A 20,444-nucleotide genomic window follows, 5' to 3' on the forward strand; every position below is an offset into this window, starting at 1 on the left:
GGTCTTATTATAGCTGCTAATGGTATTATTATTGGTAGAAATGTTACATTCCGAATGGCCTGACCCACCCAGTTAGTGACTAATGAAACAGGGAGCAGCAGAATTACAATCCAACCTCCTTATTGCCCATATGAGGAAATAGGCCCACAGAACCCTGCCTCCTTGCACTGGACTGTTTTCTCTTGCAGCATATTCTCCTTAATTCAGCAATATTTAAACTCTTTTGACTGTGTACACTCAAAATAATTTTGAAAAACTTTAAATAGACATCTACATTTTCTCACAAGGGATTTCGAATGGTCGCAAGGATTACTGTAAATACAGGGGTTGGCAAAAGTAGGTTTACAGTTGTAATACAAATAAATAATACAACAATTAATAAATAATACAAGGATAAACTCTTCACATACTCACAACTGTAAAACTACTTTTGCCCACCCCTGTATATATTTTTAAAGCTGGATTATTGTAAACCTCTCAAAGTAAAGCTGTAACATCCAGTGGATGGAAAAATACTGAAGTGATTTGATACCTATAATCATCCATTAAAAAATAACACATAAACAAAAATACACAACCTGTTTTTAAACACTTGTTTATTTTCCCTCTTTTTTTCTCCTTACTCATATTTCTATTCCACAGAATATTGTCTTAATGTAATATTTTGACTTGAAAATCTTTTATTCAGCACTCTATTGTACTTCAGCTTCACAGAGAGGCAGAGCAGAGAATTTTTAGGGCAGCGAAACTACGCTGCATGATACTGTAATAGTGGACACCTGTCATCATACATTTGTCTTTAAACCCATCAGATGTACAACATCAAGAGGGAATCCTAATGTAAACTATGGTGTTTGGGTGATGATATGTCAATGTAGGTTCATTAGTCGTAACACAGGTACTGCTCTGGTAGGAGATGTTGTTATTGGGGGAGGCTATGCAGGTGTGGGGGCAAAGTGTTTAGGGGAAATCTCTGTATCTTCTCTCAAATTTGCTGTGAACCTAAAACTGTTCTAAAAAAAAAGAGTCTATTTAAAAAATACATATAAAAATACACATATATATTTATACTTAATATTTTTTCTTCCCTGTGGCTATCATTTTTTTTCTCTTGGACCAAGTTATCATTACAATTGTAATTTATACAGCGATGACCATTCATGCACATAATGACCCAACAGTAAAATGTCTTAGAAAGACTTCAATTATGATGCTGGGTTGGTATTTACGGTACCTTGAGTTATCTAATGGATAATTTGGTTTCTGGGGGTGTTTATTCCTCGTGGCAACCCATTTCAGTAAGATCTGCGGGGGAGGATTCGGATGAGAACCGTGAATACTAGCGACTTCTTTGCAGATCAACTTTAGGACACAACGTAAGAGAGTTGAGCTCTGTGGAGACTTTGTATGTCCACGCCACTCAGAGAATCTCAACATGCCCCCCTCCCCACCCCCGCGGGAAAGGCTTATCCCAGCTTGAAGACTAACTCACCTCAGCTGCCCCAGGGGCCACTTGCCACTCCTACTCCCAGACAAGCACTTCCCGCTTCCGGTCCGAGGACGAACGCGCGCCCCCGCCTCACTGAACCGGCTCTGCGCGCGCCCCCGCCGCGCCCCGCCCCTTCCGGCCCGGGAGGTTTGATTCCTTTGGCGGGCGGAAGCGGCGTGAACCGCAGGATCTAAAAGGCACGGAGGAACTCTTGGCACTCTCAGCTTCGCCCGGACCCTAAGCGGGCACCTCTGTCCCTGTGCCCTGCCGCGCCCTGCCTGGCCCTCCGCCCCTCAGGTCAGTGTCTCCCGCCGGTGTCCCGGCAATGCGGGGGGACGGCAGCGAGAGCCCAGTTTGCTCCCAGATGAGAATTTTACCGGAGCCCCCACCTTACTGGTCCCGTTCCCTGGATGAGATATTTAGCTTTCCCGACCCCCCGGTTTTCTTCTCTCTAAGTGGGGATAATGATCGTACTTACTTACAATAAAGTAGGTGCAGGCAAAGCCTTTGCCACCCAGGAGGCTGCAACAGATGTGAATTCCGATGCCGCGTTTCCTTGACGCTGTCTCTGCGAAAAAAACTCAAGCGTTTCCAGTTATTTCTGTTCGTGTAACTCAGTTTACTGGGGCAGTTCAGTAAAAAGGAAATGTGTAATGTGTTATCACCCCTTTCCCTCAGTCCAATTCCTTCCTCTCCCTTTACTTTCCCAAAGTAGTGGCTTCCAAGGGACTCACGCTAAAAGGGGAATATGCACCCGGTGCTGTATCAGTAAAAGGAGCAGCTCGCACCAGGAAACCTGTGGGAAAAAGGGACACTCCCAAAGGAGGCATCCCAAGAGAGTGATCAGGCCGCTGACACCTAGGATGAGTAATAGTTCTTGAGCTTCACCTTTGTTATTTCTCTTCGGTTGTGGAATGGGGGAAGGTGGAAGGAGGGCGTGTATCAGAGGTGCCTGGAGTTTTGCTCAGAGGCCAGTGATTTTTTAATTCATATTTTGGTTTCTGTTTACCATATCGTGTGGAAGAAATCAGAAATGCCCTTATTGCACCTTCAGGGGCTTATTTCACCAGCGGATCTTTCCATTGTATCTACTGTGGATCAAGAAGATGAGTAAATCAGTCCCTTAACACCTTTAGGCATGAATGTCTCTTTGCTGGTGCTCCCTGAAGCCTCTGCAAGGGAGCAGGACAGAATGTTAATTGAATGTATTACAAGGCACATAATAAGCTATTCTGTATTCTACTTCTCATTTGAAATATCCTCAGGATCAGTGTCTTACCAAGCTCACTAGGTAAGGTAAATGTATTACTCAGCAATGAATAGCATAGTCTAAAATTTAGGCCCTAAAGAATGCCATGTGAATAAGAAAATGTCCCCAATTTGTTGCTGTCCTATAAAATGTAATGATTAACCTCCTCCTATTATCTAGGCAATTTCTTGTTTCCTCAGAGAAATTCAAGACCTCCAATTCTTTTTTTAAACTTTTATTTATTTATTTTAAAAATCTTTATTGTTGAAAGTATTACATAGGTCCTCCTTTTTTCCCCATTAACCTCTTCCAGCCTGCTCCCACCCACCTCCCCCCACCCTAGGCTCTCACCACCCCTTTATCTGTGTCCATGGGTTATGCATATGCATACAAGTTCATTGGTTGATCTCTTCCCACCCACCCTACCCTCCCAATTCTATTTAGCCACACTAATAAGGACATTTAGGTGTTTGATTGGGGTCTAGTTTCCTTCTTCATTATCTACATTTGAGGGGCTGCCTTCCATTTTGACTGATCATATACCTCCTTTAGCAGCTATAAAGTTGAATTACTCCAGTCACAAGTCTTTTCTGTGTTCAGTATTTCCAAATTCTAGAGGATCCCAGCTCCACACCTACATTTAAAAACCAGGTAAAATCTATCATTATAGCTGTTTTCAGTGTAAACACATTTTCTTATACAGTAGCAAAAATGATGTTCCCTGGATTCAATAGATATAATGCAGGCCCACATAAGTAGTATGCAAAGACAGTCCAATTTGAGGGAAGGGAAGGGTATATAAAGAAAATATAAGAAAGTAAAAAAGAATGTGCATGGTTCAATCTTACATTGGTGAAAGTTTATCTTTGCTAGTTGGTCAGGGCCCATGATCTGGAAGTTCAAAAGTCATTTGGGAGAAATCTGTCAAGAAGTTAATTATGAAACTGTTATATCCCTTGTCAGGGAAAGTGAATTCCAACATCTTACCGATTGCTTTCTCTCTGTGTGTGGCAAGTTGAAACAGCCCAGTCCTTGTATGGTATTTAGGCGTGCAGTAGTGGCAATTAGGATTCTTGTGTTTTTAAAGGCCTACTTCATTCCCTTTGTGTTTCCTCTTTAGCCCTTGTGTTCTGGATACCGCAATACTGCATTAGTTGGGGATTTGCTCTCCAGTGAACCTGATAGTCCACTTTTACAGCAGGCAACTTTCCAAACAGATTTATAGCCTGACATTCTTCCATTTCCAATCTATTCTTTCTCTTCTCTGTCATCAGGATTCCAAATATTTCTTAGCATTGTGTTGACCTCAATACCTTTATTGCTGTTACTGACTGTTTTGAAATTTTTTAGTCTTAGGATTTCTGTTTGTTCTTTTTTTGGGGTGGTGGTGGTATGGTTCTACTTCATTTCGACATTTGCAGCACTGACAAATGCCCTTTCCAAGATTTCTGAATTAGTACTGCTGTTAAGGGTATTTCTAATCCTGTCCCTTAGGTGCCCAGTGAGAATGGATTTGTCCTCTGTGGTGTCTCCTTGCCTGGAGTAACTTTTGCCACTCCAGTGGAAGCAGAAATGTTTCATTTTATATCACCAACTTTCCATCAGCTTGAGAACCTGACTGTGCTTCTGCTGTTTTCCTACCCCATTCATGCAGGTTAAGCTAGATTAAAAGGTCAACCTGCTTATTAAGTTGGTCCAATGCCATCCCTTCCTAGGAAATGGCTAATATTGTTTACTGGATCATGTCTTTTGCCCATGATCTTTATCTTTCTTGGTATTTCAGCTTTCATGTTGAGACTAAGACCAGTTGTTTTTTTTTTAAAGCTGATTGTTTTTCTTGAGTTTTGATATTTTTTCTTTCCAAAGCTTCTGCTCTAGTGTTCTATTCACTGACTAAATTTTTGAAGACTTTTTACTGCTGATAATAATTTACCTTTTATCTCTGAGTAAAATGGTTCATGGAATCAGAGTGCTTTAGGCATTTTAAAAGGATATTTTATTTTATTTTTTAAAATTTTATTGAATTTATTGGGGTGACATCTATATTTATATCTATATATATACCTAATATGCAAATTGTCCCCTCGGGAGTTCGACCGGGAGACCAGGAGTTTGATAACTCGCTATAACGTGTGCTGACCACCACGGTGCGGAATGTAGGAAGGCCCTAGCCAACAGCTGGCAGCCGGGGAAGGGAGGCCCCAGCCAGCAGCTGGGAAGGCCCCGATCAGCCCTGATCACTGGCCAAGCCTATGGACCCTACCCGTGCACAAATTTTGTGTACTGGCCCTCTAGTTGTTAATAAAATTACATAGGTTTCAAGTGTACAATTCTATAATACATCATCTGTATAGTGTGTGTGTTCACCACCCAAAGTCAAGTCTTCTTCCATCACTATTTATTCCCCTTTACCCTCTTCTACCTCTCCCAACCCCTAAAAGGATATTTTGAAAATATTTTTTGTGGTTCTTGATTTATAGCCTGACATTCCTCCATTTTCAGTCTCCTACTCTTTCTCTTCGCTGTCATCAGGATTCCAAACATTTCTTAGCATTGTGTTGACCTCAATACCTTTACTGCTGTTATTGACTGTTTTGAAATTTCTTAGTCTTATTTCTTTTTCTTTTGGGGGGGGGGCGAGGGTATGTGGTTCTATTTCATTCCGACGTTTGCAGCACTGACAAATGCCCTTTCCAAGATTTCTGAATTAGTACTGCTGTTAAGGGTATTTCTAATCCTGTCCCTTAGGTGCCCAGTGAGAATGGATTTGTCCTCTGTGGTGTCTTCTTGCCTGGAGTAACTTTTGCCACTCCAGTGGAAGCAGAAATGTTTCATTTTATATCACCAACTTTCCATCAGCTTGAGGACCTGACTGTGCTTCTGCTGTTTTCCTACCCCATTCATGCAGGTTAAGCTAGATTAAAAGGTCAACCTGCTTATTAAGTTGGTCCAATGCCATCCCTTCCTAGGAAATGGCTAATATTGTTTACTGGATCATGTCTTTTGCCCATGATCTTTATCTTTCTTGGTATTTCAGCTTTCATGTTGAGACTAAGACCAGTTGTTTTTTTTTAAAGCTGATTGTTTTTCTTGAGTTTTGATATTTTTTCTTTCCAAAGCTTCTGCTCTAGTGTTCTATTCACTGACTAAATTTTTGAAGACTTTTTACTGCTGATAATAATTTACCTTTTATCTCTGAGTAAAATGGTTCATGGAATCAGAGTGCTTTAGGCATTTTAAAAGGATATTTTATTTCTTAAAATTTTATTGAATTTATTGGGGTGATATCTATATATCTATATCTATATCTATCTATCTATCTATCTATCTATCTATCTATCTATCTATCTACCTAATATGCAAATTGTCCCCTCGGGAGTTCGACCGGGAGATCAGGAGTTTGATAACTTGCTATGACGTGTCCTGACCACCATGGTGCGGAATGAAGGGAGGCCCCAGCTGGCAGCTGGGAAGGCCCCAATCAGCCCTGATCACTGGCCAGCCTATGGACCCTACCCATGCACAAATTTTGTGCACTGGCCCTCTAGTTGGTTAATAAAATTACATAGGTTTCAAGTGTACAATTCTATAATACATCTTCTGTATAGTGTATGTGTTCACCACCCAAAGTCAAGTCTTCTTCCATCACTATTTATTCCCCTTTACCCTCTTCTACCTCCCCCAACCCCTAAAAGGATATTTTGAAAATATTTTTTGTGGTTCTTGATTTATAGCCTGACATTCCTCCATTTCCAATCTTCTGCTCTTTCTCTTCGCTGTCATCAGGATTCCAAACATTTCTTAGCATTGTGTTGACCTCAATACCTTTACTGCTGTTATTGACTGTTTTGAAATTTCTTAGTCTTATTTCTTTTTCTTTTGTGGGGGAGGAGGGTGTGTGGTTCTATTTCATTCCCACATTAGCAACACTGACAAATGCCCTTTCCAAGATTTTTGAATTAGTACTGCTGTTAAGGGTATTTCTAATCCTGTCCCTTAGGTGCCCAGTGAGAATCGATTTGTCTTCTATGATGTTTCCAGGCGGAACTTTGCTTTTGATAATTTCATTTCATTTTTTTCTCCACCTCAACTTAAGAAGATGACCCATCCTCACTGTAATAAGGACCTTGCCAATTACTCCATCTTTTTTTTTCTTCTTTTTCTTTATAAACCCACTGTACTGCTGAGGTTGAACTCACACTCTAGGTCTTCCAAAGTCAGGACTTTGTACGTTAGTAACATGCTGATCACTCAGCTCTAGATAAGACAGGATGAAAAACAGAGAACTTGAAGGAAGTGAACATGGTCATGCTGGCCACCCAGCAACCCCAGAGCCCTCAGCGGGCTTGCTGGAACTCTGCCTTTGGTGAAGGGAGACTATCCAGCTCTAGAAATGAGCACTAGCACCAGGTTTCAGCTACTGAGAGGCAGTGATCAAGCTGTATGAGCTCTGCTCTTTCCAGGTGGAACTTTGCTTCCCAAGTCCCAGTTGGCTGTGCCCAGCCTTTCAGACTGTTAGAATAGGGTCCTGGCATCCTGAACCCTGTGCTGCCGGAGCTAATCCACTGCTAGGTCACTGAGGGAGATTTGTACACAGGAGACAGGCCAGGCAAAGGAGGATCTCATCACTAGCTGGATCTTTGCCTCAAGCCCCTTTGTGAACTCTAGAGCCCTAATGTGCTGTGCTGGACTATATGGAAGATTCTTTGTGCCTGTCTCAGTGACCTCCATTTCCCTGGGCCCCTCTGATTCCTGTTTGTCTATCTAAGGGGTGTGGGGGCATCTCTTCCAAAGGTTGAAATCTTGTTTTGTCCTACATTAGCCTCTAGGAACAAGAGTCCCTTGAGAAATCATTTCTGTGTAGGTTCACTTTTCACCCCATGTCTTCCTGAAAAGAGAGCTCCACTTTGTAGCACCTACTCAAGTCCTAGAACTTGACCTATGTATGGGCACTTTTAGAAAATTTATTTAGAAATATATTTCCCAGAAACTTTCTTTTCATGGTTTTACTTTTTTCTTCCTTCTTGGCTTCCATGAAACTGTATTCTTATTCTTAGTTTTCTAGTTGTTCTTTCTCTGCCTCTTCTTCTTACCACTCCTAGCTGGTATGGGTGAGGACTTAACTGTCTGCATTGTAAAGATTTATCTTTTTTAAGTCTTTACACTAACTAATTGATTTTGTGTATGTGTGAAATGGAGACAATCCAGTGCTTTTTGTTGTTTTTCCCATATGGCTAACCCAGATCTAAATCTACATTTCCATTTGCTGGTACCTCTAAAAGTAGTTTTAGTTCAGTACATGTCAACTTTTTTTTCCTCTGGGATCTTTGCAGCTAAATTTCTTCTTTCTGGAATACTCTTCCTCTTAGTCTTTTTGTAATTTTAAAACTCAGGAAGACAGGGTAAATTAACTACCTAAGACTTTCACAACAAATTTTTATATATTGTTTGATATATACTTAAGAGTATATGATATGTACTTCAGAGTATATGTAAATATGTGAAGCATAATAATAAAATATGTATTATATGTATCTTACAATTGTATATTATTGAATCTTAATTTGTAGTTCCCCAATGACTGATGAAGTAGGGCATTTTTTCTCATCTTTTTATTGGTTATTTGTGTTTCTCTGTGAAATGCTTTTGTATTTCATTTGCTTATTTTTTTTTTAAAGTTTATAGTTTATTAATCCTCTCATGAAAAATCTGCACAACCATCACAGATAAAGTCACCGAAGAATCTTTACTCCTTCTTTTTGCCAGCACCAACATTGGCCTTTGCAGTCCCCCTGACTTTCTTCATTCTGTTCTTGCGTTCCTTTCTCTGTTTCCTTGAGGTCTTCTTCTTCTCATATAGGCCATGTCTTGCAAGTCTGTGTTTGGGTTCATTTTTCTTTGCGTAATCCAAGGAATCATAAATCATGCCAAAGCCAGTGGTCTTGCCACCACCGAAGTGGGTTCTGAATCCAAACACAAAGATGACATCAGGTGTGGTCTTATACATTTTGGCTAGTTTTTCCCGAATTTCTGTCTTGGGTACTGTTGCCTTCCCAGGGTGAAGGACATCAATGACCATTTGCTTCCGCTGAAGTAGTCTGTTGGTCATGAACTTCCTGGTCCGGATGGTTACCGTGTCATTCATGATGAAGGTTTATCTTCAAGCAGCCAGAGAGGAAGAGCTGCTTATTTTTTTCTTTGGTTGTCTTTTTCTGTATTGTAGAGTCTATGTATTCTGTATAAAAATGCATTGTTATAAGTGTTGCAAATATTTTCTCACATTTATGATTTTTTTGAAATGATGCCTTTGGATGTGCAGAAGTTCTTAATTTTAACATTGTTTAATGGAATTTTTATAATTAGCACTTTAAAAGATCCCCTTCTGTCTGGAAATCATGACACTATCCTATTAAAAGTTTTAAAGGTTTACTTTTCACATTTAAGTCTTTACTTGATCTGAAATTGATTTTTATGTATGGTGGGAGATAGGAATCCAGTGTTTTTTTCATGTGGCTAATCAGTTTTTCCAGTATCATCTATGTGCCCAAGACTTCTATTTGCAGTTACAAGAGTGGAGGACATAATCTCATACTAGTTCCTTTTTTGATCTTGTACTATTTCTGTTTTACAGGTTCTTTTTGTAATTTTGAGTAAACTTCCAGCAGGACTATGAAAGATTATGATGAACTTCTCAAATACTATGAAATATATGAAACTATTGGGACAGGTAATTGTTATTTTTTCTTGGGGAGAGAGGATAGATCAACTATTTGGGCCGTCACGAGCTTTCTAGTCTAAACTACGTAGTTTTAAAATTCTTCAACCTACTTTAGTTAGAAAAAGTGGAGTAAAGGAGAGGAAAGGAGTAGGAGAGGCTTTGTAAGTCATTTTATTTAGAATAAAAGTCATTTGGAGAGTGATCTGATCTTTGTTTCTAAGGCTTACCCTCTCTGCTTGCTTGTGAAAGGGTTGGATAGAAAAGGGCAAGGGCGGAAGCAGAGAGATGTTAGGAGGTTATTTCAGTAATGCAGGTGAACAATGCTAGAGATGTTGGTGATTTGGACGAGGCTGATAGTAGTGAATGAAGGTAGTGAAAGGGGTGGGATTCTGTATACAGACATATACATATGTGTGTGTGTGTGTGCGTGTGTGTGTATTTTGATTTATTGAGGTATTACACAGTCAAATATGCGAAGTGCACCAATCTTGATGGACTTTTACATACATATATATGCCTATGTTTCCTGATCAGATCAAGACATAGAGCATTTCCAGTCAGTACCTTTCTTTTTACCTCAAGGAAACTACCATTGATTGATATATTTTGAAGATATAGCCAATGGGATTTGTTGATGGTTTGGATATGGGGTAGGAGACAACAGAGAAGGACTAAGGATGGCCCACCCTTTGGCTTTTGGCCGGAGCACCTGGGAAATGGAGTTGCTATTTACTGAGATGGGGAAGGTCATGGGAGGGACTATTAGGAGCTTCTTTTTAGAAATGTGAAGTTGGCACTTTCTCTTAGATACTTAAGTGTAGAAATTTTCCCACTTTTGATACAGTTTTAAAGCATAATTGTTCATCTTCTCAGTTTTTTTTTTTTAATATATTTTATTGATTTTTTACAGAGAGGAAGGGAGAGGGATAGAGAGTTAGAAACATCGATGAGAGAGAAACATCGATCAGCCGCCTCCTGCACACCCCCTACTGGGGATGTGCCCGCAACCAAGGTACATGCCCTTGACCGGAATAGAACCTGGGACCCTTCAATCCGCAGGCTGACGTTCTATCCACTGAGCCAAACCGGTTTCGGCCATCTTCTCAGTTTTAAAACTGAATGGAAGTTTCATATTACTTGACTTTTGTCCCGGCAACTTTACATTGTGTTCTGGCAATATTAATTATAAAGCAAATTTGATTGCAATGTTAATTAGAAAGCATGTTTCTAAAGGATGAATTTTGTTTTCTTGTTCGTTAAAAAATTAAAAATATACTATCATGGTAAAAAAAAAATCTTCAGCTATTCATTGGATTGAGGAGAAGTTAGGGTCATGGCTAACACTTTGGAGGCAACAGGAAGAAAGAGCCATACACTTATAGGAAAGTATGGATTGATAGAGCCTTTTGAAAGCATATGGAGCAGTGTTTGTGCCTGAGTCCTCAGTTTGCTCTGCTATTGATATTTGGGTTAGTCTTGCTTATCTCTTCATAATTTTTCTACACTTAGGTGGCTTTGCAAAGGTCAAACTTGCCTGCCATATCCTTACTGGAGAACTGGTAGCTATAAAAATCATGGATAAAAATGCACTGGGGGTAAGTTAAAAATGATTTAAAAAATATTTATATATCAGTTTTGTGAATGAAAACCCAAATTTGTTCTAATGTTCTAGAATAATATTATTAGAATAATATTTCTCTTGCATTTAAATTGCCAGTTATGTGTAACTGGCAGGTTTTAAAAAGCAATCTGAGGGAAGGGGTTACTTTGTCCTTAATTTTAATGCAAGGCAATGGCGTATGTATGAAACCTGTAGGATCCATTTTTCTGCAGTTGTTTCATGGTCTTGAAGATGTTTCTTGGTATTCAAATATTCTAACTCAATGTTACCTATTTTATGATATAGGTGGATCTTATGTCCTTGAATTTCATCCAAAATAACCTTAGTAGTTCTCTAATGAAATCCTTCTTTTCTTGATCAGCCTTTTTTTCCAGGATTGAGATGCTCATTACCTCCTAATGCAGCTCATTCAATTTGTGATCTTGGTTATAATGTACATAAAGTTTTTTGTTTTTAATATTGAGGGAAAATTTGTCTCTTTTATTGATCTTTTTGGGTCTATTATACCCTATCCAGTATTTGTACTCATCCTGAATGGTCTTTTTTTTTTTTTTCTAATTCTGTGTATCATCCTTCATATGGTTTAGTTTCAACTGATAATTCAGGCTCTTCAATATTTTTGTTTATTGAGCTCAATAATATATTTACTAAGCAAATAAAAGGCATTAGAAACATTTTTTCTTGAGCCCTCATGAATGAAATCAGTGATTATAAATCTGATTAAATTAATTTCCTTAAGCAATGTAAACTTTAGTTGCAACTTTAGTATGACTTATTCACTTGAACACTACAAATACTTAAATAGCAAACAAAATGTGTATTGTTATTACAAAGTGTATTACCAAACTGATACTCAAAATTCATTCTAAAGCATCAGTGTGATAACATTAACTCATTAATTTATTTGTTCTAATTTTGTTTTTATATTTTCTGTTGTTATGCTTATTTTAATTACTTCCTAGTACTTTAATAATATTTTGATTACTTCCAGGGTTTTAGTTATCCAATTCCCACTCTCCCCAAAGAGAAAAAAAAGATTATCATATTAAAATAGTCAAAGTTACAATTGATTCTTGGTCAAGACCTGACATCTGGTTGCATGGTCCTAGATAATTGGATCTTAAGCCACAGATCATTAGATAGAGTCCCTTTTTATAATAAAGTTTTACATGTTACTTCATGAATATCTATATTTTTGTCTTTAATATGGACTTTGAAATTCTTTCAGCTTGGCTTATCCTCCTTTCCAACCAGCTTTTTATTTTGAAGAATTTCAAGCCCCTAGAATAATTGGAAAACCGAGACAGTGAATATATTCATACCTTTCACCTACATTTTTATGGAACATTACTAAGAGTATAAGTGGTAGCTCAGGCATGCACACTAAATAGAGTTTCTGTCATTTTCTTTGTTTGGAATGCAAACTTTCTAAGGGAATTGGAGATTTAAAAATTTTGAGGACTTTGTGTTATCAATCCATGTTAAGTTTGTCTTTCACAAAACCCTCAAGGCCTTTTTTATGTATATACAAATAAGTTTTGTTATATTTTTCTGTATTGTGGAACAATTTGTTTTGAGGTTATGATTGCTTTTGCTACTCAGTATTAATCTTTTTATATTGATTCTTGGAACACTTCCCAAATTGGTTTATTGCACATTTAATACAATGTTTTGCCACAGAGTGATTTGCCCCGGATCAAAACAGAGATTGATGCCTTGAAGAACCTGAGACATCAGCATATATGTCAACTCTACCATGTGTTGGAGACAACCAACAAAATATTCATGGTTCTTGAGGTTTGTAGTATGTTACAGAGACCTAACTGTGTTTGTTCACTGTTTTAATCTGTTTGAGCTGCTATAACAAATATCATAGACTAGGAAGCTTACGAACAACAGAAATTTATTTCTCACCGTCTGGCGGCTAGGAATTCCAAGATCAAGGCACCAGCGTGGTTGGGTGAAGGCTCTCTTCCAGGTTCTGAGCTGGTACCTTCTCGCCGTGTCCTCACATGGTAGAAGGGCCAAGGGATCTCCTGGAGCCTCTTTTTTTTTTTTTTAAATTGAATTTATTGGGGTGACATAGGTTAATAAGATCATATAGGTTTCAGGTATACAATTCTATAATACATCATTTGTATTTTGCATTGTGTGTTCACCACCCCAAGTCAAGTCTCCTTCCATCACTGTTTATTCTCCCTTTACCCTCCCCTATCTCCCCCGCCCCCCCCACTCTCCAGAGCCTCTTATTAAGAGCACTGATTTCCTTCATGAGGGCTTCTCCCTCATGTGCTAATCACCTCCCAAAGGCCACCTCCTAATACATCTTTGTGGGTTTAGGATTTCAACATAGGAATTTTGGGTGGGAACAAACATTCATACCATTTCCATTCACTATCAGTTGCTAAGAGAAAAGTACGTTTCACCTGAAATATTAAATAAATGTTGAGGCTTTACCTGTTTGAGTTCTGTCTATAACAATTTAGATGAAATAGACATCTATTATAAATTGGAGATTCATTGTAAATGTACCCTTTCTAATACACTCTTAATGGGGAGGTGTGGTTTAATGGACAGAATATGTTAGAATTTGTCCCTAGGGGGAAGGATTCATTTTAGTTTATATGGTGTATATGGTAACAAATTACCACCAACTTGGTGGTTTAAAACAACAGAAATTTATTGTCTCACAGTTCTGGAGGCTAGAAAGCTGAAATCAAAGTGTGGGCAAGGTTCATTCTGGAGAAACTGTTCTTTGCCTCTTTCCTAATTTCTGATGGTTGCTGGTAATCCTGGGCATTCCTTGGCTTACAGATGCATCGCTCCATTCTCTGCCTCTGTCTTCAAATGGTCCACCCTAATTCAATATGATGTTATTTGATTTGATCACATCTACAAAGAACTTGTTTACAAATAAGGTCACGTTTACTTGTACCGGGTTTTAGGACTTCTAACATATCTTTTTTGGAGAACACAATTCATTCCACAAGCCTTCAGCATATGTATTATGCAAACCAAACTCATTTAAGTTTTCCCTGCCCTTTTTGGCTTGAAGTTTAAAGTCTTTAGAACTTGCATCATTCATCTCTTGTTTCATTTTTCTTAGTCTCAGCCAAATAATTAGTAACTGCACATCATTTTCATAGATTAGCTCTGTTTTAAAAGCACATTTTAAAATTCATAATGCTGAAAGTTTTGGAGCTAGAACCATTTTCTCTTTATTACACTGTAGGTCCACCCACATGGTCAATAGTATGATTTTAAAGTCTTTTTAAAATGCTGATTCCCTTGTCCAAATTAAATACTTAAAAAGAAGAACACACACACAAAACCACCACCAACAAAAACCCTTCCATGATCTTAGGGCAAAATTGAATAAGTATAACAGAGTATATATTAAAAAGTAAAATTCTCCCTCTTCATATCCCTGTCATCCAGTTTCTTTTCCCCTGAGTAAATCACTTACTTTTCTTGTGTTTCCTATAGATTTTCCATTTACAAATGCCTGTTTATATTTTGTACATATGTATGTGTGTGTAGCTTATTAGTTTCTGCCCCACAAATGGTCACATACTATGTCATTCTGTATCTTGTATTTTTTCCCTCACTTAACATTTTAGCTTGGAAACTGTCTACGTATGTGCATTTATAGAGATTTTTGATGTTTTTGTTTCGCTCTACTTTGTATTTCTTTATTTGAAAATATAAAGTAGGCTTTTTAATCTAAATTTTATTGGATAGCATTGAAAAAGATTGATTATTGCGGTATAATTCATATATGATAAAATGCACACATTAGGTGTACAGTTTGAAAAAGGTGCACACCCATGTACTTCCCACCCCAGTCAAGGTATAAAACATTTTCATCACATAGGAAAAGTTTCTTCTGACCTTTGCTGTTAATCCCTGTAACCTCATCTACCCACTGCTCTTCTCAACAACCACTGATTTAATTTCTGTCACCACATATTAGTTTTATCTATTCTAGAACTTGATACAAATAGAATCATATGACTGTACTCTTGTGTTTAGCTCCTTTTGTTCAGCAGAATGCTTTTTGCAAGTCACAATATCAATATATACTCTTGCACCTTGCTTTTTCATTTAATACTGGAGATTGTTCCATTTCAGTTCATGAAGAGCTTCCTCTTTTGTTAAATTATGTTTTTGAGAGAGGAAGGGAGAGAGAAAGAAACATCAATGAGAGAATATTGCTGCCTCCTGCATGCCCCCTACAGAGTATTGAGCCCACAACTGAACCCATGACCTGGGCATATGCCCTGATTGGGACTCGAACCAGTGACCTGTTGGTGCATGGGACAACACTCAACTAACTGAGCTACACTGGCCTGGGCAAGAATTTTTTTTTATGGTTGCATAGAATTCCATTTTATACCTGTGTCATAATTTACATAGTGTGAACATATTTGAATTGTTTCCAGCCTTTTGTTGTTACAAACAGCTACGGTAGTGAATGATCTTGAACGTGTGTTGGTTTTGGTGTGAGAGTATATCTATAGGAACAATTTCTAAACATGGAACTATGAGGTCAGAAGCTATATACTGTCCTAAATAATAAAAGGCCAGCGACAATAATGGTGTAATGACCAGTACGACCAATCGACCAGTCGCTATGAGGTGCATTGACCACCTCTTGCTCCCTCCCCCGAGCCCACAGGCTCTGATTGCTGGATGGCGATCGGGGAACCACGGGGAACTGGGGTGGGTGTCAGTGGCGGGGCGGGACTAGGGACTGGTGAATGGGCGGAAGATGACCCTGATTACAGGCTAGGCCTAGGGACCTTACCTATGCAGGATTTCAAGCGCTGGGCCTCTAGTGATAGTATTTTAATTGCTAAAATGAAATGAAGTCTTAAATGGAAACCCCAGTTTACAGAAACATGGAGCTGCTCTGGAGAAGAAGGGATGGAAAGCCTAAAGCTGGTATCCATTCTCAACAAGCTCTGAGGAGCCTCTGTAGAGCTGGGCTCCTGGTACAGACTTAAAGTCACTGGTCTTCCGGATGGAGAAGCAATAATTGCTGCTGGGTTTTTGGTTTCAGATAACTACACAAAATGTGTGTTTCCTTAAGATGAGAAGGGGTTTTAGTACTTTGCCATCCTATCTAATAAAAGAATAATATGCAAATTGACCGTCACTCCAACACAAGATGGCTGTCCACATGTGGTCAAAGATGACTGCCCCCATGTGGACACAAGATGGCCTCCACAAGATGGCCAGCAGGGAAGGGTAGTTGGGAGGGACCAGGCCTGCAAGGGAGGGCAGTTGTGGGTGATCAGGCCAGCAGGGGAGGGCAGTTGGGGGCGATCAAGCCTGCAGAGGAGGGCAGTTAGGGGTGACCAGGCCAGCAGAGGAGGGAAGTTTGGGGCGACCAGGCCTGCAGGGAAGGGCAGTTGGGGGGGACCCAGGCCTGCAGGGGAGAGCAGTTAGGGGGGACCAGGCCTGCAGGGGAGGGCAGTTTGGGGTGACCAGGCCTGCAGGGGAGGGCAGTTAGGGGCAAACAGGCTGACAGGGGAGCAGTTAGGCATCAATCTGGCTGGCAGGGGAGTGGTTAGGGGGGTGATCAGGCTGGCAGGCAGAAGTGGTTAGGGGCAATCAGGAAGGCAGGCAGGCGAGCAGTTGGGAGCCAGCAGTCCTGGATTGTGAGAAGGATGTCCAAATGCCCGTTTAGGCCCGATCCTGGTAGGATCGGGCCTAAACGGGCATTCGGACATCCCTCGAGGGTTCCCAGATTGGAGAGGGTGCAGGCTGGGCTGAGGGACACCCCCTACCCCCTGTGCACGAATTTTGTGCACCGGGCCTCTAGTAGAAATATAAAACCCTGAGTGAACTTAAAAATTAGTGGTAGTTGATTCTACTTCTACTTACTGGTAATAAAAGCTTGAGATCAAGAGCTGTTGTTCTTTTCTGGAATAATTGTTGATTTGTTTGATCCTGAGAGTGTATTTTTGAATATGCCTCACTCAGTTCCCTTGCTTAAGTTTAATTACTATCTCTAAGTGAAGTATGTTTTTTTTTTAATTTTTTTTTTTAATTGATTTCAGAGAGGAAGGGAGAGGGAGAGAGATAGAAACATCAATGATGAGAGGGAATCATTGATTGGCTGCCTCCTGCACATCACCTACTGGGGTTCAAGCCTGCAACCCAGGCATGTGCCCTTGACCAGAATCGAACCTGGGACCCTTCAGTCCGCAGGCCAATGCTCTATCTACTGAGCCAAACCCGCTAGGGCTGAAGTATGTTTTTTATTTTCAACTAGAGGCCCGGTGCACAAAATTCGTGCACTTGCCGGGGGAGGGCGGTCCCCAGCCTGGCCTGTACCCTCTTACAGTGTGGGAGCCTCACGATCGATCTCCCCAAAGAGGTAGGCCCCACCCACCCATCCAGGGCTCCTTGATGGATTGCCCCAAAGAGGTAGGCCGGAGCCACCAGGACCCGCCTTTGCCCCGCTCATGCAGCGTCAAGTCCCCACCCACCCGCATGCGCCTCGCCGCGCACGCAGCCCTGCCCACCCATGCGCGCCTGCTGCGCACACAGTCTCCTGGTGATGGATTGTTACGGTGTGAGGGCATCACAGCGTGAGGGCGTGACGACCACATAGGTTTTTATTAGTATAGAAGATTCCTCTGACGTGAGTTTTGTAAGTAGTAACAATATCTGTGTGACTCTGTTGCTGTTAAGTATTGCCCTGGAGGAGAGCTGTTTGACTACATAATTTCCCAGGATCGCCTGTCAGAGGAGGAGACCCGTGTCGTCTTCCGTCAGATCGTTTCTGCAGTTGCTTACATGCACAGCCAGGGCTATGCTCACAGGGACCTCAAACCGGTAAGTGACTGTCACAGTTAGATGGTCACCTGAGAGTTCAACATTATTTACTTGTTACGGCTAGGTTCTTTCTCTTTAGAATCTATCTTTGCTCACCGTAACCCCCACTATAATATATCACTCCCCCCCCCTGCTCCTTTTGACTTCTGGTAGGGTTTTTTCAATGGACTTACTATTGACATTCTATTTATCTGCCAATTGGGTGTGACATTATAAATGTCTTTGTAATCAGCCATGGAATATAAACTTCAGAATTTTATCTCTAGGAAACAAGAGTTTTAAGTACTTTCTTTAAGTATATTGTCATTGACTATTTTCCATTCAGTTTTCTTCTTAACCCCATCTTCCTTTAATTTTCATTCCATTACGCCTCAGACAGGAACAGTTCAGTGTGGGGGCAGAATACTTTTCAAGGACAGAATAAAAATGTGAATACTCTTAAGACTGCAGGCTCTGACTAATATGAATGGTGGTGAACATGGATATTAATGTAGCTTGGTACTAGGGTCAGGGACCTAGAAAAGGCCCAACAAAATATGGCAGTGTTACTATCCTTTTCCTATTGTTTATACTCAACCCTAAGATTTGAGCTCACTCTTTTGTTTAAATTTGCCTTTAGCACACATTGTTTGCTTGTAGTTGAACCTTAGAGCACTAAGGAGAAAATGGTTTATGCTAATGTGTTTTGAGGGCAAGTGGGATATAGTTATCAACATTCTCCTCTCTCCCTTTCTATACTTCTTCTGCTTTCATTCTTTTTTAAAATGATTTTCACTCTAGTATACCCAGGTTTTTAAATATAAAAACCTTAAATTGTTTTTTAGAAATGGCTAGAGGTGGGATGTGTTATAAGGAAGTCATTATAGTTATGAAAAGATCTTTGTTTTTCCAGGAAAATTTGTTGTTTGATGAATATCATAAAATAAAGCTGATTGACTTTGGTCTCTGTGCGAAACCCAAGGTAAGTGCAGAAATAAAAATGCATCTATTTTCTTTGTAAATGCACACTAAGGTATGTTACCTTGCACTGACTTCCACTAAGCATTTATTGAGTCTGGTTGCATCCTTTGCGAAGGATGTTAAATTTCATCCCTTTTATGAGTTCTCTAAATGACTCTGACATATAACCAAGACAACCACCAGGTCCAGGGTTGGTCTTGCTGAAGACCCCATGGGTATGCTGAGAGAATTTGCAGTGATATGAGGCCATCACAGCATGAATGCTGAATTGATCATGTGTTTGCAGTTTGAGTATGTTGCCACTAGATGATGCCTTTGTTCACAGGAGTTTGGGGAATTTATTGCAAATCTATTCTTTGTTATCCAAATGGTTATATAACTAACAGTTAGTTACATTTTGAGAGATGGTCCCCTTTCCTTATAAAAGAAGGAAAAAGTCCATATGGGTTTTTAAATTTATACTGTTACGTGTTTTCTTAATTTGCACTCCACAGTTGAGACTGGCATTTTCCAGCGTACCTTCTCTTTGAGGTGACTTTGAACTTTCCACTTCTGCTGTCTGCAGCAGAGCTCCTGTGTGGCTGCCTGTTGGAGGCTGCCTCCTGAGTTCTCTAATGATGGTACTCACAGTCTCTACAGTGAGCTGTCTGCACTCATTAAGAATGTTGGAATTGCAGACCTATCCAAGCCCTTTGTAGCCCACGGTTATTTCCTGCCCCAATCAGAATTAGCTAGGTGCACAGGGAATCAGATTTTGTCCTTCCAGCTGAATGTCTGATTCTTTCTGATTTTTCTCTCCTTCCCTCAGTACTTCAGAAATTGTCAGTGGAGCCTTGTATCTTGACACCAAATGATAGAAGGCTTTTTTTTGATTGACAGGTATATAAAGATAAAACATACTTTGAGCAGATAAACTGGTTTAAGCCATGTTCTCCACAGGAGGCAGTGGAGAATGTTTGTGACAGACTCCATTAGCCTTTGCTTGTGGCTGCCACAGATTTGACACACACAGACACCATCTGAAAAAGTAGTGGTGGGCAGAGAGAGGATTGTCTCAGCTTTCTGCTGAAGAGCTCATTTCTGGGCATGTTGTTACAGTTGTAAATGCAGTCTCACAATTTCACAAATCCTTTGCCAGTTGTAGAACTCTGTACGGCAAGTGTGGGGCAGTAGTGTCATTTTTCACTGTGCCTTGATATTTCCGTGGGAAAGCCGAGGAGGCTGAGCAGATTCCTCATTTTGCTGGATCTGGGAGTTCAGGTCATGATTGGTGTTAAAACTGAGACTAGAAACCAGACTCCCAAAGCAATGTTCTGTATAACATATTGCTCTCTTCCCTCTAAGGAAAAAGAAAGCTCTTCTGTATTTACAGGAAAGGTTTAATATTAGAAATAGCATCCAGTAAAGAAATAATCTTTTTTCCTTGAGTACTTAGGGGTGGGGAGACATGGATGCTTGGAAGTGTGCTAAGCTGATTATTATGCAAATGGATGTCTAGGGAAGTATGAACTGACTTGGCTGCGCTCATGGGAAAAGGATTTTGTTCCTGCTAGGCTGTGGT

The 20,444-nt window shown here is 40.0% G+C and overlaps 2 protein-coding genes across 2 annotated transcripts in view; one reads left to right on the plus strand and one right to left on the minus strand.

Annotated features, from left to right (window-relative positions):
• The first annotated feature begins 1,651 nt into the window (after positions 1 to 1,651).
• The window catches only part of MELK (maternal embryonic leucine zipper kinase), a 68,732-nt gene continuing 49,939 nt past the window's right edge, over positions 1,652 to 20,444 (plus strand). Inside the window, exons 1-6 of the mRNA XM_080668199.1 lie at positions 1,652 to 1,786; positions 9,370 to 9,465; positions 10,966 to 11,051; positions 12,758 to 12,874; positions 17,780 to 17,923; positions 18,816 to 18,884. Of these exons, the coding sequence (XP_080524325.1) occupies positions 9,408 to 9,465; positions 10,966 to 11,051; positions 12,758 to 12,874; positions 17,780 to 17,923; positions 18,816 to 18,884 (474 nt within the window). The 5' untranslated portion in view covers positions 1,652 to 1,786; positions 9,370 to 9,407. The remainder of the gene's footprint in view (positions 1,787 to 9,369; positions 9,466 to 10,965; positions 11,052 to 12,757; positions 12,875 to 17,779; positions 17,924 to 18,815; positions 18,885 to 20,444) is intronic.
• Positions 8,461 to 8,914, minus strand: LOC308247959 (small ribosomal subunit protein eS24-like). The gene has a single exon (XM_080667837.1). The coding sequence runs from the start codon at positions 8,881 to 8,883 to the stop codon at positions 8,485 to 8,487; it is 399 nt and encodes a 132-aa protein (XP_080523963.1). The 5' UTR covers positions 8,884 to 8,914; the 3' UTR covers positions 8,461 to 8,484.

Source organism: Plecotus auritus (genome assembly GCF_963455305.1).
Source record: "Plecotus auritus genome assembly, chromosome: 5".
NCBI classification, from domain to species: domain Eukaryota; kingdom Metazoa; phylum Chordata; class Mammalia; order Chiroptera; family Vespertilionidae; genus Plecotus; species Plecotus auritus.

What these genes read in the sequence shown, in the direction of transcription:
- LOC308247959 (XM_080667837.1), bottom strand. Translation starts at nt 8,883, where the DNA reads ATGAATGACACGGTAACCATCCGGACCAGGAAGTTCATGACCAACAGA.